The sequence below is a fragment of the Catharus ustulatus genome, chromosome 11 (genome assembly GCF_009819885.2).
Source record: "Catharus ustulatus isolate bCatUst1 chromosome 11, bCatUst1.pri.v2, whole genome shotgun sequence".
NCBI lineage: Eukaryota > Metazoa > Chordata > Aves > Passeriformes > Turdidae > Catharus > Catharus ustulatus.
In genome coordinates this window covers 13950320-13977661 of record NC_046231.1, presented here as the reverse complement: position 1 = coordinate 13977661, position 27342 = coordinate 13950320, and the positions used below count along the sequence as shown (strand labels likewise).

General features: G+C 43.2%; 1 protein-coding gene across 3 annotated transcripts; it reads right to left on the bottom strand.

The window, feature by feature from the left end:
- Positions 1-157: 157 nt before the first annotated feature.
- Positions 158-27169, bottom strand: PDPR (pyruvate dehydrogenase phosphatase regulatory subunit). Of its 3 annotated transcripts, none has more exons than XM_042779623.1 (18): positions 26923-27169; positions 26248-26546; positions 23820-23953; positions 22776-22857; positions 22521-22684; positions 21437-21558; positions 20485-20602; positions 18930-19079; positions 15753-15945; positions 13882-14006; positions 12116-12271; positions 11893-12026; positions 11358-11506; positions 9957-10069; positions 9503-9597; positions 8799-8888; positions 8357-8539; positions 158-7477 (listed from the first exon to the last, which is right to left on the bottom strand). In XM_042779623.1, exons 2-18 carry the CDS (start codon positions 26472-26474, stop codon positions 7073-7075), a joined length of 2640 nt encoding a protein of 879 aa, XP_042635557.1. In that variant the 5' UTR covers positions 26475-26546; positions 26923-27169; the 3' UTR covers positions 158-7072. The 3 variants fall into 3 exon arrangements, with proteins under 3 accessions (XP_042635557.1, XP_032925253.1, XP_032925254.1); XM_033069362.2 differs by having other exon boundaries at positions 26248-26543; XM_033069363.1 differs by lacking the exons at positions 18930-19079; positions 20485-20602; positions 21437-21558; ... (3 more) ...; positions 26248-26546; positions 26923-27169 and having other exon boundaries at positions 15757-15932.
- Positions 27170-27342: the final 173 nt, after the last annotated feature.

Genomic DNA, 27342 nt, shown 5'->3' with positions numbered 1-27342 from the left:
AAGGGATTTCCCCAGGGTGATGCAGCAGAACTCACTCCAGCTCCCAGGGCTGGACCCTTCAACATGCCTAGTGTCCCTGCAGGATCCCACCCACACAACCAGGAGCATTTGGATTCTGACACACAAGGGTCTTGCATAACTAATGGCAAAATTTAGAAGTAGTTAAAATGCCTCTTTATTAATATACAAACCTAGCAACATTTAAGCCAACCAAAATATGAAATGAAATCAAGCATGATATAAATACAGCATACATTACAACATGGCCTCAGTGGAGAGTGGCAAACTCACCCTGACTTGTGTGCTTGGGAACAACTGTCCATGTCCTCTGCCAGGGGGTCTGGCAATCAGAGCAGCTTTGTCTCTCCTAAATTCCTCCAAATTCAAACTCAGCAGAGGTGAGACCACTGTTCCCCTCAAAGGAAGAGTACCTGGCATGAGATTTCTCTGACCACACACCACAAAGGGATTAAAGAGCTTCCCTGGGCTGCTGGAGACAAGCTGCTGGCACCAGGGCCCTGCAAGGGCAGAGGGAAACAGCCACAGTGGATGGGGAAGCATGCTGCTGACATTGCTCCTTGCTCTGTCCCACCTCAGCTACATCCATTGCATGACATTCACAAGCATAAGGCACTAGAAAAGTGTTTTCACAGGTTCAAACTTCAGTTGTTCTTAAAATTCCAGCAGCAGCAGCACACACCAGAAATCTTCCCAGCCCTTTTAAAATCGGGTCTCAGGAGACAATCATGAAGGGGGGTTTGGATAAATGTCCTGCTGCAAACCTGACCACGATATGCAGAACCTGTCAAGGACTTCAGAGATACTAATCTGCCTCTGGTTATATTAGAAGAAGTCAGATCTGTCCCACTGTGGGAAAAGCAGGGAATTTTAGCATGGAAAAAAATCTCAGCAGTGCCATGATGAAACACAACAGCACAGATTTTTCTCCATGCACACAAAATGGATCAGGTCCTAGCTGGGATGGCTGAAACTCCCAAGTATCTGCTCAGCTTGTAGCAGGTGTCAAGGATCCCTGTGGGCAGATCAACTGTTAACCAGTATAAACAAACCAGTAAACATTAAAGTGAACATTGTCCTCGTTATAACGTACTGCTCCTCTTTGCTGGGATTCCTTATTCCAAGCAGGTGGAATCTCTAACAGAACATCAGCCCAGCATGCCACACCTGCAAAGCAGCTCAGGTTTGTGCTGTAATCCAGAAGCCAGCCTGACATCCGTAATCCAGCCCAGCTTTGAGACAAATGGGAGATGAGAAGTCTCAGAGTCATCTCAGCAAACACCAAGGCAGCAGCAGATCCCCTCCCCTCCTGCTTCTCCCAACTCCTGCCTGCAAATGTCAGCTGGTACAGCAGGGAAGCGTTCAAGCAGAGAATTTTGTTTCCTTTAATGCAACAGGACACCCACAGAATACTCTACACCAGCCCAGGCTTCTTCAGAGAAAGAAGAAAACCCATTACATCACAAGGAAAAAGTGAATAAATCCATTTTGGAGGGGGGAAACAAACAGAGAGGTGTCAGCCCAGCAGCTGGACAGGCACAAGGCTCCCAGCTCCATACAAATTCCAGTCTCATACTGCAACAGCAGCTTCAACTGCTCCCCAGTGCTTGCTCAAAATTACCATCTCTGGGCACACAGCTTTCCAGGAAGGAAATCAAATGGCAGGCACAGCCAGTGCCCAAACACCTCACCTAAAGCTTTAAGGCATTTATAAATATTCAGTCTTTTTTTCATCTCTCAAATGCAAGGACTACTCATGCCAAGGGCTATAAGCACACTCCTACAGCCATAATACTTAAGGAAAGTTTAAAGTGCAAAGAAAATTTTCAAATGCTTTTTAGTGACAGCTTGAAATCATCAGATGACAGCCCCCACCTTTGCTGAGTTTTGTTCCATGACTGAATGCTTTTTTTTTTTCTTTTAATAGAAATACAAACAATCAATTAAGGAAAAGTTAGTTTAAATCAGGAAAACATCCTGAAATAGGCAAAAACTATTCTGACCCAGTATTACAATAAACTCATTTGGGAAGACAAATATGAAGGTTGTGAACATTTTGCTCACCATTATCAGCAGCCAAGAGTTGTGTTTTAAATAAAAATTACTTCTGCCCTTGCAAGCAACTCCCCACTATCCTGACATGGGAACTACCTCATTTTTACAGATCTCTTCCCAAAATGTCACCATTCTGGTTCAAACATGCTCAAAGGATAAGGTTGGTGATGTCAGTGCTGTACCTTTAGAGCTACAAGAATGTGCCAGGACTAAAGTGTTCCAGGCAATCAAGTGCACGCAGTCCCTACTTCTCCTACGTGGAACCATTTCCTTCATCCCAATGAGAGGGGCAAATGTGTGCTGGGAAACAAGTGCTAATGTATCCCAACTCTGCCTAGAGCCATGCTAGCTAGCTCTTGTCCAGCTGCAGAGGAAGATGCTCCCTGAGCTGGGAATTGAAGCTGATCATCTCTCCAAGGCTGGGCTTAAGGAGTTGAGTAACAAAGGATCAAACTTTCACTGCATCTCTTCTTTCACCTTAGCTCAGCCACTCCACCAGTTTTTATTTTCCCATGCCTCACTCTCTGATGGCAAAAGGAACTAATGCACTCAGTCACCTGAGGAAGGAGACTGAAGAAGTGTTAAGAACAGCAGGAAAATCTCAGCACACGGAAAGGGAGGGTTAAATGATGGGATTTACAACCACAAACCTGCCTGGGAGTTCTGATGTTGGCATCAGCACCATCTAAAAGTTGAATAACTTAAGATGATGCAGAGACACAGATCTAAAGCCAATCTGGCTCTACTGACAAAGCATCAGGTAAAACGAAGAGAAGAACCTTGTGCATGAGAAATTCTACAGAGGCAGAGTTTAGAGGTGTTACAGGAAGAGCAACATGATCGATGGCAACTCAAATGCAACAGTATAAAGGAGGAATCCAAGCTTACACCAAGATGTAGAGATGCAGTGGAAGTTTCAGACAACCTCCCTTCCTTGCCACAAAATAAGAAACTGTCAAACAAGGCCTGTAAAATCTAGATACTGAAGAAACAAATAGAAACTAAGTCTGGCAAAGATGGATGTGAAAATGACTGTAACACATCCTCCTGAAACAGAAAACATAATTCTAGAAATAGACTGTTAATGTTATCCTCAGATCATTAAATATGAACAATACACTTTTCAAGTACCAGTTTTACTCAAAACATGAGAACTTAAGAAAGGACACAGCAAGGTTAAGACAATATAATATCTCTGTAAAAATCATTTAATGGAAGGAAGTGCTATGTCTCCCATAAGTTCCCCTGACTCCAGATGGCACTTGGAGCCAGCCCTTCCCATGGATGCACATTTAGATGGATTCTCTGGCTACCTTCCCTCCAAAGATGCCCGTATGAATGGAATCTACAGGGCTGCTCCCATTCTGGACAGCAAGACTCAGAGAACTGGTAACAACATATAAGCTGCAGAGAGCAGACCTGCAGCTGCTGCTCCAGCACAGAATGAGGCCATTTCCCCTTCTACTCCACAGAGAAGGATGCTATTTTTGTGTTTCCCGATCCAAGGTTCATAGTCTTCTGTGCAGAATGAGAACAAACCACCTTTTTTAGCAAAAAAGCATTTTAAGGCAGTTGTAATGATGAGAATCAGGATGTAGAATTTTACAGTCCCAGTTATTTTACATCTTAGAGGTTAAAGATAATGTTACAGATAAAGAGGTAAAGACAATGTTACAGCAGCTTTGAGAGCTGATTTTTAATTTTCTAATTTGAAGGTGTACTAAACGTAGTAACTCTTCGAGAGATTTAGTTGTTCTTTTTTTAGGCACTATACTTTAATCATCAGATAAAGGGATTAGAGTCTTACATCACTGCTTAATACCTCAAGATGAAAACACTACGCTAGAAGGATCTTCCCCCAGCTCAGTTATCACTATTTTAAAACGTGATCCAACCGTTCTCTTGACAGGTGTTCAAGTTGGTAAAGACAAACTATTCTTTACATTTTAAGTTTAAAAATAGCTACACCAGAAATTAAACTGACTAAGCCTGAACAGCAGTTACAGACCTCTCAGGTTCTGATATAAAACAAGAACAGAATTCATCACAGAGAAGGTTGGAGTAGGCGTTAATGAGCTGCAAGACTGACAAATACCAAACCAGCCAAGTCCCAAACAGCAAACACAGCGTTACACCAAGTGTTGCTACATCTACCATCATGGTGGAAAACTATTTCCACTCTCTATTTTTGGTATGGAAAAGTCAATAGATCTAGACATAAAATAAACCTTTCAGACAGAAAATGAACTTTAGCAGACATAATGACAAAAGTAGCTCATAAAACACAATTTTACTGTCAGAACTGCTGGAGAAGAGACACACATGTATGAAAAGTTGCCTGAGGAACTAGCAGGCACCTATAAATTAGGGAAAAGGAAAAATAATCACAAGGAGGAATATAATGTGGCTGGAACAAGTGGTTGGTAAAGGACAGCATGCTGCTAGCTTTCCAGTTTGGTCTTACCTAGTTCTAAGTCTGCAGAGAACTGAACAGTTCGAGTTAAAATCTCTCTTTGGGAGTTTCAATACAAACTTCAGTACACCTTGGCCCCATACTTTGCCTTCTCCTGAAGGAGTACCACGCCTTACTCAGCCACAACAAATGGTCAATAAACCCTAAGCAGAAGGGCTGCTCTAAGAAGCTCTAAGAGCCCTAAGCAGAAGGGCTACTCCACATCCTAATATCACATACAAAACTCCTTCTTAGATTGAATGCCTGTTTCTGTGGATAAAGAAGGTGAAGCAGTGTCCCATAAAACCAACAGGGAAGGACCAAGGCCCTCCCTGGCACACACATCCAGCATGGGAACAACGGGATTGTGGTATCTCTCTAAGTAGGAAAGGTACACAAGATGTAATTGTAGAGTTTTAACTGCTATTAGGTGCTTTATGAACCTTTCATTTAAGCAGTTAATTCTAACACATCAGGCAGAATTTCAGTTCTGAGAGCAGTAACAGGGGAGTTTGGAAGAAATGACAAACAAGCAGAACCTCACCTACAGCAGCTGCAGAGAGTACTCTGGGCTGTGAGATTTTAAAAAGCTGGTCACTCCTTCTCAGAAACTGTGATTTGCATGTCAATTCAGAACTAGGCTTCAAATCCTGGAAGAAGCCACACACTTCAGTAGAACTCACCAGAGACAAAGGAACGCATGCTCAGAGAAGTAACATATACATTCAAACTCCTAGTACACCAAATGCTCAAATCCTAAATTCCCTTACGATTTCCCAAACTGGTAGCCTCAGACCCAACTGAAGGCACAGCTTAAAGCAACTAAAGCAGCCGAAAGCAAACTTAAAACAAGAACCAGGGAAGGTTTTGAGTTCCTATTTACATTATTGATGCTTGCCATTTAACAGGAAAATAAAGTGTCTAAAAATGGTTCTAGACCATAGAGAAAGTGTTCACCACATTTAACGGGGCAGACATCAGTGCAAGGTTGTGTTTGAAGTCCAAAACAGATGCTGAAGCAGAAAGACCATGAGGAGTAAGTGGTATCAGAGGCAGGGAAAACATTTAACAAATCTTTTTCAAGTAAATGAAAAGTGTCTTGGTTTTTGATTGTGCTCAAAACATGAAGAAGAAGATGATGAAAATGTGCACAAGGCAATTCAGCATTCCCCAATTTCTCTGCCGTTTACCATTAGTGATTGAACTGGGTATTTTGGCACCTGAAAAAGGGGTGAATTTCCAGCTGCATCATCTGGAGCACCTGTATGAGAAGCCAGATGCAAAGAGCAGTGCTGAAGAAAAGCAATTTATAATCCCAAAACCATGCTTCCTTCACTTCCTTATTCAACCCCTTCAGCTGAGGTACTACTGAGAGACAAAGAAGTGCAACAGATTTGAAGAGGAAAACAGAAGACAAATTCTTGAGTCCAGCAGAAGATGCTGAGACATTTTCTCACCACCAGTAGAAAACCCAGTGTTTCTCACACCACAGGTGAGATAAATGCTGTGTCTTTTCCTACAATTTCAAAATAACCACGGGCAGCTAAAACTACAAGATAATATTCCCTCCTGCTGCTCAAGTTCCCCAACCCAACACACGTTCTCCACGAACCTTGCCAGATGAGTTTGACCAAGTCACATAAACAAAGTGAAAGACAATCCCCCAAGAGACTGTATACTGTGCAGCTTAAACAGAAACAGCATTTCAACACTGCTATTTAACATTAAACACTAACATCTATCCTTGTTAGAAATCAGTATTCTTGCTAATAAAAAAGAAAAAACAACATTCCTTTATAGAAGTGAAATGCACATGTTGATCTTTGACTATATTTATAGAAGGCCATTTAGTTTCAGTGACCCCACACAAAAAATCCAATCCCACCAACAACGCACTTACCAACGCTACTGTCATCTCAATACTCTGATGTTAAATCTACTCCCTGCTAGGGAAAAACCAAAATGGTGGACAAAGGAGGGCCGTGACAGGCTGGACAACACCAAAACCTGTCTCTAGGCTGTGCTCACACAATGCTTTGTCTCATGCCAGTGAGGTAGCTGATCGTTCTATTGCTGTGTGCATGGACACACCAACCCCTCTACAACATGGTATGTGGAGAGCAGGGTGAGGTCAGCCATCATCTGAACCACAGGCAGCAAAGAACTGCTGTCCCATGCCTTATGCTGGAGAGGAGAGAGGAAGGGTGCAGTCTTCAGGGGATCACCTCAACCCTTCCCCATCACTAGAAGGCCAGGGCCTTTGGCAGGGTTCACTCCTACACAGGCATCCCTGCATGTCCAGCACTGTGCTTCATCCACTGGGGCACAGGGGAGCCTGGCAAGGGTTGAAGGAAGGAGACAGAAAGGGTTGGGAAAGCTCGAAAATTAGAGGTTTAAAATATACAAAATGTAACACACTGGAAAAAGTTTAAAAGTTGCAAGACAAGAAAGGAAAAGAAAGAAATATATGAGGTGAGGAGAAAGGGCTGGAAGATGGTGGGAGAAGACTCCAGCTTGAGACAAGGGGCGGGTCTAGTGTACTCAGCACTACTCCCTCTGGTAGCCACTCAGTTCCACCTCATCCTTGCGGCGCCGCTGCGTGAAGAGGGAGCTGAAGGGATAGAGCTTGGCTTTGGCCTGGAAGCGCTGCCCAGCAATGTCGATCTCGTACTCTCCCTGGTTGATGAAGTCAGTCGTCACCACCAGCTCCTCTCCCGTCTTCTCATCGAAGTGGTGCACGAAGCCGAGGCAGACGTGGCGCTCCAGGGTGTAGCTGTAGGCACTGCTGGTGGTCTTGCCCACGTAGCGGCCGTTGCGGAAAATGGGCTCCCCCCACCAGGGCCAGAGGTCCGTATCCGTGTCATGGTCCTCAAGAATGAACATGGTAAAGCGCTTGTACACCCCATTCTGCTTCTGTTCCAACAGCACTTCCTGGCCTAGAAACTCCACTCCCTGTGGGGAAAAGGGAGCATCAGCTGATGTGAGGGACACAAACTGTGGCAGCTGCTGAGCTGCAGCAGACCAGGTTGCCAACAAGGGCAATTCACTCTTGGAACTCATGCCCTATCAAAATGAGCTGCCTCCATACACAAGAAGCTGAGCTCAGACAGGTTTTCTGTCATGTTTGTTGTTCCAGATGTCAAAAGACACAAAACTGTTTATGAAGCTGGACTTTAGAAAAATCATTCTAATTTTCAGTCTAGAGAGAACCATGCCTCCATTCCATTTTTTTCCATTTTTCTTGTTCCAGAAGTCTACCCTTCTTTATAAACCGCAGGGAAACTGTAACTAATATGAAATTTCTATCCTTAGGCATTACATTCTTTTCCTGAATTGATACAAGCATTTGTTTTGGCTCATACAAAGATGGAAGAAGGAAAACAAGACAGTGATAGCAACAGCACCTGCTCCCACAAAAGCATGATATAACTTCACACTGTTCTACTAACTCCCTGTTTTATTAAGAATAGAGAACACCTGTTATTGGGCCTAGCGTCATATTTAACATAATTAAATGCCAGATGCAGGCAGGCTTTTGCGTCATCAGATTGAAAAAACAGCTTAGAGAAGAAAGAATTCTGTGATTCTGTAAGGTACAGTGCACCTCTGCCACTTTGGGCACTGCACACATAAGCAGCACGAGGCACAGGGAGTGTTGTCCAGGAAGGAGGAAGACAGAGCATTTTTGTATTTCTAGCAGCCTTCTGAAGTACAAGGATATATGTTACAGCTATTGCACACAGCTCCATAAAAACACATCCATCAGCTTGGCTGGCAGCCTTTCAGTCCAGTTCTGCTCTCTCAGCAACCCCAGTGCAGAAGGTGGTGTACCTTGTCCAGTTTGACCTGGAACTCGCGTCCACACTCCATAGGAGTAGTAAAAGCATCCAGATCCTGGCCCCAGAATGCAAAGAACTTCTCAATGCGCAGGCTGCGGAGCGCGTAATAACCGGCATTCCGAATCCCGTACTTCTGGCCCATGTTCATCACCTCGTTGTACACGTGAAGGGCATACTGCAATGGAAGGGTGAAACACACACTGGCACCAGGAGAGAGCAGCAGCATCTGACACCACCAGGAATACCACTGAAGCACAAGAGCTCTGCCCCACTGGGATGCAATATTAAGCAGGGAAACGCCCCCTGGTGCCTGTAGGCAGCTTTCCTGTGGTGCAAATCAGACATCTCATCACCTGGAGTCAACTTGGACAAAGTTTCCGATTTAGGCATGCAAGCAACTGCTTTAATTAGCTCAGGCTGCAGTGCACTCTTACCTCTATGGGGATATAAAGCACGAAGCCAGGTTCTCCTGTGTGAGTGATACTCATCACACGGATGCCATTAGCATAGCCCACGCTCATCTCCTGCAGAATCAGAGGAGGTGAAATCATCCAAACTGGAACACAGCACAGAGATCCAGAAGGAGCACAGAAGAAACACATCCACACTGCCCAGCCCTCTCTCCCCTTTGCCACCCCCACATACTTGCAATAAGTTCAAATTTCCAAATTCAAATAGTGATGTCACACTATCCCAACGTCTTAGTTTGGACACTTGGCAATAAGCCCTGGAACTAGGTCAGGGCACAGGTTGTATTCTAGACACAAGACAGAAGTTGAACAGCAACTATCTGCTCAGCCTTTTAACAGGTTGACAGGAGACAATGTCAGAGCCCCCAATCCCAGCTGCCCCTCTGACAGCTTCATAGTTGATTACATGAAACGTGTCAAGATATCAAATAGTGACAAGTCTACTGTGAGAGGAATACTGAAAACAAATGCATATTCACCTATCTATTTAGCAAACACAACCCAAAGATAAGTGAGCCTACTGAGTTCTTTACCAGCCTAGCACAGTAACTGCAGTAAACCCTCTTGTAAATCTTAATTCTCCTCCCAAGTATCCAAAACATTTTTCCTCTCCTTTCATGCGTGTTTTGAAAACCTAGCAGAGTGAGGATAGAAGCACAATCACTCACCTTGCAGAAGAGAGAGGGGAAGTGCTCTGCAGTCATTGGGGCGTAGGACAACTCTGACAAGACATCCACAGCACGGGGGCCAATCAGATTGAGAGCTAAAGGGGAGCAAAACAATGTTAGGATGAGACTGGAGAAGTCTTGCCTGGTGTCTAACATGCTGCTCCAATTTCTGAAGTATTATTGAACTAATAGGTATGTTTACATTTAATTACAGAGGAAAGTGTCATTAAAATCTCTCCTGACAGTCTACAGTAAAAGAATGCTGTCTTCTAGCTCATGGCTTGCCAGAAAAAAGTCTCCGAAGTCCTGTTTTCGTCAAAATGTTTCGAAAGGAGACTAAATCACAACTCCAGGCACTTTAAACAACTAATTGGCATGCAGCATGAGACACCATTTGTGATTTTGAGCTGTCTGAGGAGGATTTTGAGGAGGTCTGCTTTCAGTGATTTCTTACCTGTGTACTTCCAGGTCACATCCTCTAAGACCAGGTTGCTGTCATCGGGCAGGCGGTTCTTCAGCCAGGCCCAGCAATGAACTTGTTGGTCAGTGGGAGAAATCATGAAAAAGCTGTGACAGACAAATCAAACCCAAGAAACAATTAAAGAATAACCACAAAGTGAATCAGTTCATTCTTCATTCATCAACTACTTGAGACATTCAGCAATTTCCAAGCTAACAGGAGACCAATACCAGCTGGTTTATGAAAACCACAGCTAAAGTCTCTGGATCGATGCCATCACATCTGTCATGAAAAGAAATCCCCCACATCAAACATTACCAGTGGTCTGGTGACAAGAAGTGACTAGATGTGGAACACAGGGAGTTCTGCAGAAAGTTGACAGAGTATCTCAAAGGTCACAACTGGCTTGCAGAAGGGACTTGCAGCTCTTCACCACCAGTGATTCTCTGTACTCTGACAGAGTAGAGATGGTTCACACAGCAATTTCTTGTTTTAGCACAAGTCTGTTCACACACAATGGTGGTTATTATTAACAATTTCCAAAAACAGAACTCCACTTGATATGGGAAAATGTGCTGCTTGTGTGTGTGTCTGATATAAATTGTGGGTTAAAGTACATCAACATCTGTAGAAATGACTAGGCAAGGAGGGAAGCTACTGGTTTCACACAGAGAAGGACAATACTTTCAAGCAATACATGAATGCAGACAGAAGGGAAAGAGAAAGAAAAGCTGTTTCTAATTGAAAGAGAAGCAACAAAAAGCTTTCACACCAATACAATGAAAACACACATAGAAAACCATTCAGAAAAATAAATCCAATGCTCAGCTGGGACACGGCCATGAAGTTCTTAAAAATGAGAAAGCTTTTTATCAGATGCCAAAGAGAGCCCAAACTGGGTAGTCTAAGGGTAAAATCCTGCAATCACGTCAGTTTGAATGAGAGAGTACAAAAAGAATGATAAAAAGACTGCAGAACTGAGAATTAAGCACATATACTGTAATGAAAATGTATATAATAAAAAAGTAGTATTTTCAATGCACAATTCCAGTAAGGACATTGGTCAGGAGTTAGTTTGTACTTTAAATGGTTATCTAAATTAATAAACTCCAGTGACTGCTAAAACCAATTTGTATCTCAATCAAGAAATTAAACATCTGAAGGTCTGACATTTTGAGGAAATCTATCATCTGTAATCCCAGAAAAAGGCTTCTTTTCCCCAATATTTGTAAGTTCAGAAGCTCCCTTTCACTTGAGTTACTGAATTAGGAACACTAGTGGAGAACTAAGACTTTAGTTCAGGGTAGTGACAAAAGTTTATGATCTTCCTGAAGAAGTCCTTAAAGGCTCAAGCACCCAAAGGGTGATGGTTAAAGATGCTGTCAGCACACCCACCTGCGCTTGCTGAGCCGGGCTATGCTGCAGTCGTTCTCATACCCTCCTTTCTCATTAAGCATTCCTGTATGCACGACATGCCCAACTGGCACATCCAGGTCATTCGAGAAGAGATACTGCAGACTCTCCAGGGCCTGGTCTCCGGTGGACTGCATGAATCAAAAGCAAGACAAAGTCAGACAAGCTGCCTGAGCAAAACAAATCCACTGGGGCAGCTTAAGATCGCATCAACATCCTGGCCTAAATTATTTCAATTTGTGATGATCGTGACACTGACGTCTCGAGTGTAACAGGATACAACAGTGGCACAGTGCCAGAGGTCAAATCCTATGAATAGACTGAGATGATATTTCTATAAACTGGGCCCTTGACAGACAAAACCCAATCTGTGCTAAATACTGTAGTACAACCTGAATTTAGCCATACAGTGTGACTTCCTCTATCTATCCTCAATAGAACACTGAGTTTTTTGCAAAAGCAGGCAATAATAATCTAAAGGTCACCTTTACCAAGTGGTCTCTTCCTAGGTACTTACACTTATTTCAAACTTGGTAAAAGATGACATGTCAATAACACAAACTGCTTCCTTACAGCACTTGACTTCAGCACCCACAATATCAAACCAGTCTGGTTTGTAAAAGGTTTTGCTGTGATCCAAATCCAGCAGATCTAATACAAAGAAAAATCAAAGGAAAAATGAATTAAGACCTTACATAGACCAATTGGGAAGCACTAAGCATAGGAAAATATAATCTCACCACTCCCAGGTGGAACAAAGTACTTGACTCTCTCAAATCCATGCTTCTCCATCCACCTGGCTCCCTGTGCATCCAGGCGGTCGTACAGAGGTGAAGTGCGCAGCTGCCGGCCAGTCTGGAAGTCCCAGCGGGGAACTTTCAGATCATACATGAGGGCTGCAATGGTCATAAAGATCCTTTCTTAGGCAAAGTGATTATCTTAACTTTTATTCCAGATTATCAGTACTTACTAATATCTGAATCATTAATAAAACTCCCTCAAAAGAGCTCCAATCTTCCTTTTCCTGTTTTTGAAAATCCACAAATCTGTTTGGATGCATTTATAGCTCTTCAAAATGAGAGTAACAATATTTGCACAGAACACTTATATTTATAGATACTTACAGTCTCATGACAATTCTGCAAGATAACAAAAACTCTATTTTTCATGAAGTCATGCTGACTAGCATTAATTATGCAGGATTTTTCCCTGGCAGTGCACTATATCAGATATTTTGACAAAGCTAATGCTGGGATGGGCAGCCCATAGCTACAGGAACCATCTAATTTGCCTTCTTAAATACTGGCAATTCAGCATTTCATAACTATTAAAGCTTTTCCAAATGGCTTCTGTATCTGTTCAGCTAATATAGAATATTTTTATTTAGAAAACAAGTCACCCTAATAAACACTGAGCATCCTCCTTAGTTATCAGTGGAGAGTAATAATTTAAGGGTGCTTGAATACTATATAAATGTTAATATTCTACCTAGGTCAGAAACTGCTTAAAATTTAAGATAAGCCAAATATCACTTACTGAACACTTCCACCATTTCTGCCTTATAGCTAATAACTTAATGAATTTATTGGTAATATCTCAAATTGGTAATCCTGAGAGTGTGTAGGGAAGACTAGATTAGAATAAGAATATAACACTTCAAAGATGGAATACATTGCTCACTCTGTAAAAACTAGAGGGATTCTGTAGCCATCAGAAGTGAGGTTTGTACTGGTAAGCAACTGCAGAATAATGCCCAGAATATAAAGTGATTTTTTCTGGGAAGAAGGTCAAAACAGCCTAAGGTTTTATTCCCCAGATATACTTCTGGGAAGTACCCGAGCATATGTTTTAGTTTAAACTTGGTATTCAAGGAATTGTTCCTGTTATGCAACTTGTGGAGCACTTCATACTTCTATTTCAAACTTAAACGAAGTCATCCACAATATTCAGACAATATGACAGATATTCAAACAACAGGAGGAAACAAAGCATGGTGTTAGACAAGAAAAATGGCATCTCTAATCTATTCTGCAAGTATTTATTGCAAACTTTGACAGAAGAAAGCAGTATGTCCACGAAGACTTCCTGAATTTATGCAAGATAACTGGGTCATCCAGCCATAAGTTGAAGTGGAGGTATTTCCACACTGTAATGATGTGCAAAGAATAACAATCTTTGAGACAGTGTAATATTCCCAGTTAAGACCTTGGCATTGCTTTTTGGGGTTGCATCCTAAAGAGACACATACAAATTTCCCTACATCAGTTAAAGTACAGAAACAGCAGAGAGCAAGGTAACAACACAGCATTTTTTTAGAGAAGTTTTAAGAATGCTGGCATACAAAACCCCCCCCATAATTTCCCTTCTCCTGAGAAGGGGTTGTATTGCATGAAAGAGGTCAGGAAGAAGGAAAATGTTTCTCACAGTGTGGCAGAGGAGACACAGTGTAGCAAAGGGGAAAATCTTGAACAGCCTGCCCGGAGCTGAAGGCAGAGACCTCACTTACGCATGACTTCCATCACACGGTGACGGAGGAAAGTGCGACTGCTCTGAAGGGTTCCAAAACGTTTCAGATCCAAGGGCCAGACATTTTCTGATGGATACCCATTTACTATCCACTCTGCCAGGTACCTGATGGGATAAATACAGACAGACTGAGATATCAGTCAACGTCTTAAGGGAAAGAGTGTAGCTTTGAAGTCAGAAGGAAAGCAATTTGGACATGAGAATTTCTTGCAATAGGGAGAGAGAAGACATGTAACATAGTATTCTAAACACCAGCAGAATCTGGAAAGTTCCCCTTTATAAAATGCATCCATCAGATTTCCAAATTACTAATTGTCCATTAGGATGAAGCATACAGGGCAGCAGGAAGTTCAGGACATGGCTAAATGAAGCCAGAGCCTGGACAGGCTGACATTGGGTTAAATCCTTGGGTTCTGATACAAAAGAAGGTGCAAAAACATTTCAGTTGGAGTTCGACACTTCTGCTTTCTCGTTTCTCATTGCCTGGTGTAGGCTCAGCCACAAACCACCAGTGACAGCACTCATTTAGCACGAGGTGCCAGTCAAGTTATGTTTAGCTACACTTTCAGGAGTGAAGGAGGAAGGCATTCTCCAGAGCTAACGGATACAGGGAACTAAGAATTTAGTAGAGCAGAAGATTCTGTTCACAGCCAGTAGACAACAAAACAAAGGAGTTCAGAAACTGACCATGAGAAGTTACATTAGCAAGCTAAGCTGCTTATTTTGGGGCTGCAGGAATAAATGGACAAATAGTGCTTTCATCTTCAGAAATTATTTTGAATTTTAAGAGAACCTCGCTGCAAAGATTCTCTATATTTCATGTAACAACAAAATAATCATGAGTTATTTCTCTGGTGAGTTAAATTATTAGACAATGGACATAAACTAGTGAAGACAAATGCAGATGCTAAAACCAGCATGAAAAACGAGCAGTTTGTTAAGAAGGCTGTGTGGAAGAAGGAATGCTCAGTCACCAAAACTAAATGGCAATCAGAGGGAGAAATGATCGTTCAGCAACTTTGCTGCTGAGATCACACGTAAATGCCTCTATAAGAATCTGTATTAACACAGGAACTGGATTTTACTGGGAAATTATTACACTCCTAGCTTACTGTAGGGGACAGTCTTAAACTACTGTCAGCACTGGCATCACATATATGGTGTTTCATCAGCAACAGATTCATGCTGCTTTCAGAGGAATTAACTGCTGTGTCAACTTGAATGATCTAAAGACTTTAATCAAATGACAAAGGGGATCATGAAGCACAGGAGATGAGGGAATGTATGCTTTGCCAAGCTTTTATCTCTTCATGGTAGTTTAAAAAAAATCATATAACTTATAGAATCATAGAATCACAGAATGTCCTGAGTTGGAACAGACACACAAAGATCACTGAGTCCAACTCCTGGTCCTGGACAGGACAACCCCACAAATCACACCAGCTGCCTAAGACCATTGTCCAAACGCTTCTTGAACTCCGCAGGCTTGATGCTGTGACCACTTCCCTGGGGAGCCTGTTCCAGTATCCAACCAACCCCTGGGTGAAAAACCTTTGCCTAATATCCAACCTAAACCTCCTCTGACACAGCTTTAATGAAGCTTACTTGATCCCCAGCTGCTCACCGAGATGTGATGCCAGAGGAGAGGTGTGCAGGACAGGAGGAGACTCCAACATAGGTTTGAAATACACACTGAAGAACATAATCAGAAAACAGCAACCGCTCCTCTCCTTCACACAAGTCACAAATGAAGGAGGTGACAAATACCAATGAGAACATTCTATACAGAAGGATCATCTGAGCAGTCTCTTGGCTAAAGCATTACACACACAACAGTGATAGACCACTTACTTGCCTGCTCCCCCACCATACGAGATGCCAGCCGAGTTCATGCCAGCCAGAACGAAGTAGCCCCGTGCGGTGGGCGACTCTCCCATGATGCATCGCATGTCTGGGGTGAAGGACTCCGGGCAATTCACCAGCTGCATGATCTGCAGAGACTCCAAACCTGGCATCCTGCGCAGGAGGGCACTCAGAAGTGGTGCTAGGACCCAAGACAATAAAGAGACAAAAAGTCACAGCCTTCAGTCTCAACGCATTTCAGCTGCTTCAGGTGGAAACTGCTTCCATGTTCTGATACAGTCACAGCAGAAATGGTTTTTTTTACTTGCTGGTATCACACTACTCAAAATGGATCACACAGCATACAATAAAAGCAGCCATATTGATTCAGACAAAGAGCCCAGTATTGATCTCAACAGTGCAAGAGCACTGTTCAGTTTTGTTAGGGGAAGCAATAGGAACAGACATCAAGATACAAAGTGAGGAGTACGAACAGGCAAATGTATATGATGCTTGTCCCATGCACTCTACAAGCCTCCACCTACCATCAGCTCAGAGGATTTCCTAAAGATTTGGTATATTTTTCTCTATTTAGAAACCCCTAAATTTGTCTCTCTTTTAAGTAGTAGACCAGTCTTTCCCAGCCTCATGAAAAAATCCAACAGATACAGACAAGGAGTCCCATGTGTTAAAATTTGTTGTATGAGGAATGACCACCTTTTGCTTTAAAGCTCACGCTCAAGTGTTTTTTATGCCTCCCAGCATGAGAAAAGAGAGTGGTCAGGAGTTCCCCTTCTAGCCTATCTCATTCCAGATTCCATAGAACTCTTTTATTTCCCTTCTGTCATCTCCTTTCCCTAGCCCACTCAGTTGCTTCATTCTTGGAAACAATTCCAAGCTTTGATCAGTCTCTTTGCTGCCCTTCCACCAGGCCTTCTCCAGTTCTATGATATCCTTTGGAAACAGGGAGGATAAAACAAGAACTAGCATCTGGCAAACCAAGGATTTAGTGTTGCATAATGAATGGTGTTTTCTGCTCCTTTCACAGTAATTCCTAACTTTTCTTTTGCTTTGACTGCTGCTGCACTGACGTCTTCACAGAACAAACGAACTAATTCAACAACCCCAAGGTCTGTTCAAAGCCCATCATGTCACATGGTGTAAACAAGACCATCCCCACACATTTGCGTCACTTCACATTTATCCTCATTGAATTTCCTCACTGCTTCATTGCCCAGTCACGCTGGAAAAGTCCTTCAGCAACTCTTCACAGTCTGACATTTGAGAGCGTTAATAAACGGGTAAGATATCTACTCGGCTTTTCTTGCCCCAAAGTTACCTCTGCTGAGTACTCCAGATAAAAGCCCTCAACATTCAGCCCTAAGAACACTCCTGAGTTTTATGCACAAGCAGTAAAAAAAAAAAAAAAAAAAAAATCAGATTTCACATTACCTAAGAAGTTACAATAAGAAAGTCTTTCTAACCTGTTCTTTCTTTTCCCTCTCTCAAGGATTAGAATTCCAGAGTAAGAGCCTGGTGTTACAGGCTATTTTTTTATTGATAAAAAGAGAGATCAGTGCTAGATTTGTTCTCGTACCCAGTCCAATTTAAGCAACTCCACAGACTATTTTAAAAATCAAAAGGTGTTCCAACGACAAAGATCAAAGTAGTAATACAAGAGCTCAAACCCCAGGAACTGTGGTCCTAGAAAAGGATCAAATACTGCCTGAGTAAGCTCTGACTCTGCTCAACTGTTCAGTACATCTGAATGGATAAAAGGGCAAAGCCGGAACACAGCATGCAGCTGCTTCAGAAGCTTGGGCAATTTGGGGGTGCCAGCAAGCAGTGCCTTTTCATTTTATCCAATCGAAAACCAAAAATGAAGTGGGTGCAGAGCTTGAGCAACTCATTACTGAAGCTAATATCTTCAAGCAAGTCTGTAGGCATCTAGAGATCTAAAAACCTTTAGCATATGCCAGCACTAAACAGCACCCCATCCTGGCTCCACCCCCTGGAGTTTAAACTTTTACAGTATCAGTATGGTGTCTCTCAGAAATCAAAATAAAATAATTCAATTTAACCTGAAAGCACAGCTGCAAGAACATACTATGACTGCAGAAAGAAACACCAGTCAAATTCCATCCATGCCTAGGGTAATGGAGGCATGTGCATTCACAAGGGATGCAAAGAGCTCTGACATAAGGGAAAGTTGGATTCCTGAATAAAAGGCAATTTGAAGATGAGAGGGAACATACCAACTTATCAGGTATCTACCCCAACCAGGGGTTGGGGAAGAAAGGGACTCGCAAACCATGTTATGCTCTTTCTTACAAAAAGAGCCCTCCATGTTAAAATACACGCAGAATATAAAAACAGAATCAAATAAAATGGGAAGAGAAAGACAGAACAGTTGGAATATTATAAACCACCACTGCCAATGGTGGGACGAAGCCACAATACCAACTTCTGCTCACAAAGCAGCTGCCACTGATAGAAATGCACTTGTCAGTCCCTGCTGAAGAGAGCTGCAGAAACAAAATACCACAGCTATGTGGCAGGTCAACAGTGTTGATCTACTGCGTCACAAGAGGAGTAGCATGTGGCACTGACAGTCAAAAATCAACTGAAATGGAAGAGTAGTGCTGGGAAGCTGATGTAGTACCTTGCTGCTCTGAGGAAGTTAGCACATGCTGAGCATTAGTGGGTGCTTTTAAACATCACACAGATATCACAGAATCCTGGGATGATTTAGGTTGGAAGGGACTTTAAAGCTCATCTCATTCCAAACCCCCTGCCATGGGCTGGGACACTTTCCACTAGACCAGGTTTCTCTAAGTCCCATCCAACCTGACTTTGAACACTGAGCAACTTGTGCCAGTGCCTCATCACTCCCACAGGGAAGAATTTCTTCCTAGTATCTTATCTAATTCTGCCCTTTGTCATTTGGAAGCCATTCCCCCTTGCTCTGGCACTCCTTGTCAAAAGTCCTTCTCCAGCTCTCCTGTAGACACTGCAGCCCTTGGTAAAGGGTTTTTTCAGCAAATTACTGACAAATGAAGAGATAAGTGAATTTGAGAGAACATTCATCTTTCCCACAGATCAATGACAGCTGGCACTGCCATGAATTCTGCCTTCTGTTGAAGCCATGTGTTCCACTGCTGTGGGAACCCTTCTTCCCTAACATACCAAAATGATCCCAGTCTTCCTGAAGGTTCTGGATCTCCAGCTGGTTCCGTCCCTCTGTGAAGAGAGGTTTGGGGTTTTTCTCAAAGCCTCCTGAGAGGATGCCCCCCTGCCAGTTGCGTATGTAGATCCTGCCATCAGGGTCGACAACAGCTGCAGAGAGAAGAAAAGAGGTGGAAAGGGAATTGAGAGAAGGGATATCTGTCTCAGGACATTGTCCCACAAACTCCAACAATGGGGGGCTAGTGACATGCCAGGCCAAGCCAGCAGTCTTCCAGCATGGAAGGGACAGTCTCAGTTCGCCTGCCCCACACTGTCACACCATTCTGGTTCTCATGTGGCACCCTGGTGAGCCAGTTTAGATTAAGCCATTAGCTCCCACCACAGCCATACATGTTAACTTTTGGACAGTAAGATAAACTGAATTAAACCTGAGGAGCCCCAAGGCAGCAAGACAGTGCTCCCAGGAGTGAGAGGATACAAGAGGGATTCAGAATCCTTGTGGCACTGATAAGCTATTATACTGCCTTAGTTCCACTGAAACAGCACCCAAGACCAGAATTTCCACCAAGAAATGCCCTGCCCTGCCCCTCTTTCCCTTCCTATTCTACGAACAGTTAATTTGTAACAGGTCCAGCTTACTGCAAGCCACCAGAACAAAGGAGATGGGCAGCACTAGGGCGAGGACAAGCAGTCAGGACAGGATTGCTCCTTCCACTGGTACCTTGTGAAGTATTTTTGTTACTCCACCTGACAAGTTCCATAGTAACTTTTGCTATGTACAAAAAAGCTGAGAATATATATAATATGAATATATATATACATACATATATATATATAAAATGTGATTATATTTGTACATATATATATACACACACAGAGAGATAGGGCATTTAATTAGTCAAATAAAAGTGAAGCACTTGGACTCCATCCAGAGATCTCAATTCCCTGGACAGTGTATACATTACTCACTAGAAGGAGAAAATCTTGCTAACAACTGAGAGTAAATAAGTAAAGCTTTCTACTTCTCAACCACAGTTTTCAAACACAAAGGCTTTTTTAAAAAGAGATCCAAAAGCCAGAACATGGGGGAGGAGCAATTACCTCAAGTGTTTGGTTGCCCCTACAGCTCATAGACATGTAAATGCCATTGTAAAGCCTTAGCTTCAGTTGGAGGAAAGGAATAGATGGGCCATTTGGGGCCAGCAGCCTGCAAGGAAAACATAGTGCCAAGGCTAGCACACTCTCCAGCCCAGAAATGCAACAATCCAAGACTCAGACACAACCACTACTCCAGCTAGAGTAAAGGTCATTCTCCTGTTAAGCTGATGAACTCCCAAAATAATTTTCTGCAGGAAAAGCTTTTGCAAGAGTAAAGAAAGATATTCTTGCTACCACTGAAAAAGAATATTCAAAGCAATTCAGAGAGGACTTCACAATCCCAAATGAGCTGAGGACCGATAACCTGAGGTTGGCCTTTTTGTCACAAACTACAGGTCACCTTGGAAAGGCAGGTATAATTCACCAAGAAAAGTGAAAAGAACTGAAGAATCCTTACTTGGTAAGCTGCTTGACAGAGGGTCCTTCAAAGGATGTGTCAGCAGGTAGAAGTGTTCGCAGGCATGGAGTGGGATATGGACTGGTTCCTCCCCAGAGTGGCCCAACTCATAGGCCCACTGAAATCAAAATAGTGCAGGTCAGAATGGAAAAGAAAAAAAACAGCCCCAGGAAAAGAGTAGGACATAAGCACAGATCACCTTTCTGATTTTGCTTTCTTAACCAAGACTTGGTTCAGACTCCAAAGCATTAAACAGACACGATTTTTCCCCCTTTTCTTAGAATTTGAATTGTTTTGGATAAAGACTATTTTTCTGTTCCTAAGACCATAACTAGAAACAGTGGGGCCCCAACTCAAAACTAAGAAGTACCAGTTTACAATACAAAAGCTAAATAAGATCTGTAGACCAAAGTCAGTACTGGGTTCAGCATCTACAGCATTTAGCTGCCTGTGCTAAGATTCTTTACTAAGAAGGGGGACAGCTGCTAACTGAAAAACTGAAATTGCCAAGTGCATTTTCCAGCAGAGAAAACGTAATACTAAGGAGTAAAATCAAACCAATTATTTTTTGGGAGGGAAGTGAGAGAGAAGGGGCTGTCTCCCTAACAGCTGAAGCAAAGTTCTTCCTCTGCCAGAAGGGTGAACCTTGCCAGAAGAGAGACCATGGACAGAGCTGTACCAACAAGCTGCAGGTACTGCTCAGCAGGTTAACCCCCAGCCTTTGGAGCACAGCAAATGGCAACCACTGCTTTTCCTCCTTCACACCCCCACTGGGATAAGCTGATGAGTAACATGACTTGATCTACTCCAGCAAACCAAGTCAAAGCACAAACCATTAAAAAACCCAAAATGAAAACAACAACAACAAAAAACCAACCAAACAAACAAAAAGAACCAGAGGGAAATGCACACATTCTTAAGCAACAGAAAGAAAAAGATGAAATAATTCAACCTGGCCAGCACAGTTGACAAAGTACTCGCATTGAATCCGCCCTCTGTCAGTCTCGACTCCGGTCACACGACCCTTCTGGATTGTGACATGACTGACACATGTCCTCTCGTGAATCTGGACACCTGGAGAGGACATCACAAAGTCAGTATGCCATCAGCCTTCTCTCTAATGCATCACACTGTCAGCTTTAAACCCTTACACTCAAGCAAAATGCTTATTCTGTCTTGGAGACAAAATTTCTGTTCTTGACCCAGTAATTCTTAAGCAAAACCCTATTATTTGTAAAATATCATATGTACAATTTGTACAGGCTGAAACTGTGAGGAGTTACAGGTTTTTTCCCCGTGTGAAAAACTGGGTGATAAATAGATGCCCAGTATCAACAAAATGGAAAAAAAAGTCCCAGCTATGGACTTATTTCCATTACAATTCCTTTATGCAACAAATTTGTAGTTTCAGATAGGATGACTGGTTCTCTTATGGGAAATAAGTAATTTTGTGGGGAAAAAAAATCATAAACAGTACACAAAAACAAGCTGAGCTAAAAGAAACTATGAGGGGTATCTTCCTAAGCAGCCTCTTCCAATCTGATGGACTTTCATCCTTCATGACCTTTATTCCCTGTTATCATATTTAACCTTCCCCCTGTCTTTAAACAACTCCAAATTTGCCAAACTGCTGGGCAAACAGCATTTATTAATACACTTCCAAACCCATTTCCAAAGCATATGTGCTCAATTAAATACTGCCCAAGGCTCAGCCATCCCTTTTCATTTGTAGGTAATTAACCATTTTGATGTGTAATGATGAGTCAATTCTACAAAAGAAAGTGTGTGCTTTTTCAGAGAAATACATAACCACTAAGGACAACAAACAGGTGCTTGATCTATCCCAGGAAACCTGTAAAGATTCAGCATGTAAAAAAAGAAATCAGTCTGCTTTTCAGAAATGAACAGTTTTAAAGAATCTGAACTTCACAGAAATAACAGAATTTTGGTCTTCAGTGCTCAGTTAGAATATCAAAAGAGATGCAGAAAATAGCTATCATGCAGGAGAGCACTCTACAGATAAAAAAAGCTCATACCATTCCGTGAGGCAGCGGTTGCCAGAGCCAGACTCACATTGGCAGATGACACAAGTGCATCTTCTGGCACATACATGGCCCCCACAAGGTCATGGATATTGATGAGTGGGTGGAGTTGTAACACTTTCTTTGGGTTGATAATTTCACATGGTATTCCCATTACACTGCCACAGAACATAAGAAACACGATGTCATTTGTCTTGCAGGAGAGCTGGTGCACACTGCAGCTGAGTTGTATTTCCTGCTCATACGTACTTCAGTGATGAAGCAATGCGCTTCAGAGAGATCAGTCGGTCCTGAGTCTGAGCCAGTGAAATAGAGCCTGTCTTCACGTACCCTATGACAATGACCAAAGTCAAGTCAGACTTGGACAGGATCTTGAATTCCTTTCCATCTCAGACTCATTGCTTTAATATAATTGTAGACTTGTTGCTGCCACTACTCAGGAGCCTGGAAATCCCACATCCTCAAATAACTTTAAACATTTATGAGCTAGTAATTAAAAAGTGCATGAGAGAACTTTTAAAAAAAGCAATTTAATTTTTAATTGTGTTCTCCTTCTACTTCATATACTCCTGTTTATAATCAACCCCCCCCGAATTTCACACATGATAGTTATTAAAAGGGAGAGAAGTTACTAGCCAAAAAGGGATCTAATGACTTCTAATGACGAAGAATAAAACTTCAACAACTAAAAGCAGATATTATGTCACTCCAACACTGCACTAAATTAGCATTCATCTTAATTGCAGGTATAGTCATTAAACTCTATTGAGTCTATACATCACAAGTTCTTGTCAGAAGTAAACCTTCAGTGACCAAGTTCTTCCGACCAAGTACATGCTCAAACATTTTGGAGGGAGAGGGAGAATTTCAACATTATCTTTTTTTGGTTATTTCCAGGGCTTGACTGCAGTAAGAGATACAGCTTTGCCTATGTTTCAGTGCTCCTGTTAACCACCTTTACTTTTCGAGAAATGAATCAGTGCACAGAGCAGATCAACTTGCTCCAGTCACTGCAATGTATTTTCCATGTCCTTATGAAAATTCCCACGCCTCCCCAAGTTACAGCCAACAAACAAACTGTCACAATTTGCAGTCTGCCTTCAGTTTGCCTGGCTGATATTCGTTCTTCTCCCCATTCTGATTACACTAGTGACACCTCTTTGCATCTGATTAGTTCCATGTGTATTGTTTTTGAACAGGACTTGCAAGGCTTAAGACTGTAAAACCCCAGTCTTATTTCAGTGTCAGCACTTCAGTTTCCCAAAGATTACTCCGTGGTGACACTTTCAGTACCTGTTTGCACTCCTGTCTCCTGTTCCAGCTGCTGGTAGAGCTTGTTTGAATAGTGTGCCATCTTCAGCTCTACGGACACAGGCCTGGCTGTGCTCACAATGCCAGCACAGAAGCGAGTGGTGCCAGCAGCCAACCTGCAGGAGAAGGTGCAGAGAAGGGTCTCACACAGCTGCCAGGCACACACTCCACACCAGGCTGCTCCAGCAGCTCCACGAGAAGCACAAACCACACAGCAACTTCTCCCCCAAACACATCAGAGCAACACTTTCAGTTGGACAATGCAGGGATGACACAACCTCTAGAATAATTTTCCTTTCACTCACTTTTGAAAACACACTGCATTTCCAAGACAATTTCTCTTTAACAAGTCCTAAACACTGACACTTTTCAAATAAAGTATTTTTGAAGAAAAAACCCCAAACCCTTACACTTAAATTGTGCTGCCTGATTCTTTTTCCAAAGAAGGATTTCCCTCAAAATTAACTTTGAGTCTTGCATCTTTGAAGATTACAGTATGAGCAAGTCCCTCTCACTCTGTAACAACAGCCATAGACAGGCACATGTTTTTCATCTCTTCTAAAACTGTCCCTAAACCACTGAGCTATTTGGTGAAGGGCTGCTCTAGAGACAGAAACCTACACAACTCCATGGAAAACGGACATGGGAAGCCAAGGCAATTAGATTTAAGCATCTCCCTTGCAGCCTGCTTTCACAATAATTCCAAGTTACCTTTGCTGCTGCTAAAGCTATCCTGCATTTTTCCATTTGACACAACTGCTTTCAGCCTAGCATGTCTATATTCTCTCAGTAATTAAACCTAAGATTCAGTTGGGCAAGGAATATTTACTACATCCCTACTCAACGACAACCTAAAGAGCCAAAGCACAGTCTTGCTGTGCTCCTCATAACACATTTCTGCTACTGCAATACTTCTCTTTCTCCTTGAGCATGCAAAGACTGAGCCTGCACAGCATCTTCATTCACTGCAGATCTTTAGTGAGCTGTTCATATACTGCTTCAAGCTAGCAAAAATAACATTCCTTTGCAAAAGCAGCCCAGCACCCTGCTTTGCTCAGAAAGAAAGATCCCACTCACAAGGTCTCAGATGAGAGTATCTGATTTCTTTTCTTTTGCAGCTAGAAAAAACCTGCTGCTTCCCAGCCACACAAACTCCAGGAACCACAGTTAACTACTCCTGAAGGTTGTATCAGGTGGGAAGCTCTAAAGCAGATGATAAATGTACAGTCCAGCACTCATTTAGGGCATTAGGTGCTGCTACAATAAACACCTCTTCAAACCCTAAAGTCTCAGTGGTATCTCATGTCCAGGATCCCCAAACTGCTTAATGAAAATACCACAAATATCCTGCAGAAACAGACATATAAAACAACAGGGGAAAGTTAGGATGCACAGGTTTCAACAGGAACTATGTGCTCTGCTACAGAGAGCTGACCCAACTCACTGAGGGCACTTCTGTTCAGCCAAACCACAACAGCCTTGGCTATTTTACAGAGGCACTAAATCCTCCAACAAAGTGGATAATCCGAACACTTATCCAGTTTACAGGGCGATGTTTTAGTGATCCCTGCTTATAATCTCTTGCAATGTCTAGAGTTTTGCTGGCTATGTAATGCTTTAGACATACATGGCATCCTGCTCTGAGAGGTCAGTGGGGCTGGAGGAATAACATGGATTTTTAGTTCTCCTAAAATGGTCCATCATCTTTGCCAGCTGCATCGTTTTACATGATCACCTGTGATTGGGGCAGAGCAGCTAGATATCTCCCAAAGGAACTGTGGTGCATGGAAAACCCAGACCAGACTAGAGTTCTCCTGATGGGAACTGCAGTGCATGCAGGATGCACACTGGAGCCCAGTACTGATCACACCCCACTGTATCACCCCCATGTTTCTCAGGGCACTCTGGGGAGGTAGAAGACCCTGGAATGCAGGAGTGAAGCTGAGGGGAAAAAAGGGGTGGTGTATTAATGTTTATTTTTTGTTTCTCACTACCTGAATCTATTTTAACTGTCACAAAATAAAGTCATTATTTTAAATTAATTCTTCCCAGGATAAGTCTGTTTTGCCCATGGTAGTAAAATCTCCATATCTTTATTCTGAACCACAAGTTTTCTTGCTTACTTTATCTTGCAGAGTGAAATGGCACGGCTGTGTTGGAGTCTGGCCCTGAGCCACAGCTACTCCACCACAACCACATAAGGGATACTCTTCACCTTTGCAGAGCAGCCCTGCACTTGGGAAGGGGCAGTAAATGTTGTTATTAATGCTCAGTATAACCTCATTTTGCCTAGGGAAAAGGCTATTTCCAGGTCTTCACATTACTTCAGGTGAAGAGACAGAAATAACATATTACAGCAGATATTGCTGTGCATAGAAGTCTTGTCTGGTTTTTAACCAGAAATCCTTACCTGCCCTGCTCAAGTAAGACTATATCCTTCCAACCCATCTTGGAAAGATGATAGGCCACAGAGGTGCCTGTGACTCCACCACCACAGATGACAACCTGTGCCTGCGCTGGCAGGGCAACCGGATGAGGCTCTGCTGTAGTTGAGGAACTTCGCTGGGAGCCGCTCATTCGCCTCCATTTGGGGTGAGCTGCCCGCCACTGGATATCGGACAGCAACCGGAGAAACATTCTGGCAGCTCTTTGTCGCTTTTCCTAAAGCAGCACCTAGATGTGTTCAGATGTTACAGAGTACCACTCCTTCTAGGAAGGAAAAGATGAGACTCACATTATCACTTATCTTATTACACACAAGGCTGGCAGCAGGAAACATCACATGGTGTGTTGGGTATAAGTGGACATGAGAAAGCCGACAAATAGGAGGGCAGTTGCTCCTGAAACAATAACCTTGCCGTTAAGATTTAAACTTAGATAATGAAATAGGGACAGAGCATTACACCTTTAGTTTTGACACAGCGCAACTTGACAATGAGCAAAGAACCAGACGAGAGGTGGAAAAGCTCTCACACCAGTGACAAGGAGAACTGAAACAGCCCAGACCATGCTCTGGAACGTTTTCTCAAGCCAAAAGTTAATAGGGCACAAATAAGCTTGATTATTAATGCTGCCAGGCCTTTACCTGAAGAAGGAAACGAAGTCTGTGATCAAAGTAACTGGCACAGGGCACTGGAGAGGCCCCTCCGGCAACAGCTTTACCACAAGCTTTATACCGCAGGGCCTGGCTGCGACAGCTCCACCAGCAGCAGCACCGGAGGTTCCCTCACCTGCAGACCCCGGCCCGTACCGGGAGCCTGAGGGACGGGGCTGTCACCGAGCCCCGGGGCGAGGGCTCCCCGCCTCGGCCTGCTCTCCCCCTCCGGCGCCCCCGCCCCTGCGCTGTGGGGCGGCCGGGAGGGGATTGAGGGCCCGGAGCGGTGCCGGCGGCGGGCGCGCCCGGGTCGCGGAGCGGGGCCGGGGTCGGCGGGGCCGCGCCGGCTCACCTGGGGCAGGGGGAGGCCGGGCTGACCTTCCGCGCTTTACGGCCGCGGCCGCCGCGCGA

Coding starts and splice junctions, on each gene's coding strand:
- PDPR (XM_042779623.1), bottom strand. CDS start 26,474: ATGTTTCTCCGGTTGCTGTCCGATATCCAGTGGCGGGCAGCTCACCCC. Junction 23,954..26,247: donor GTCTTACTTGAGCAGGGCAG/GTAAGGATTTCT, acceptor CTTCTCCTGCAG/GTTGGCTGCTGGCACCACTC. Junction 10,070..11,357: donor GCCCGGCTCAGCAAGCGCAG/GTGGGTGTGCTG, acceptor TGTCTGTCACAG/CTTTTTCATGATTTCTCCCA.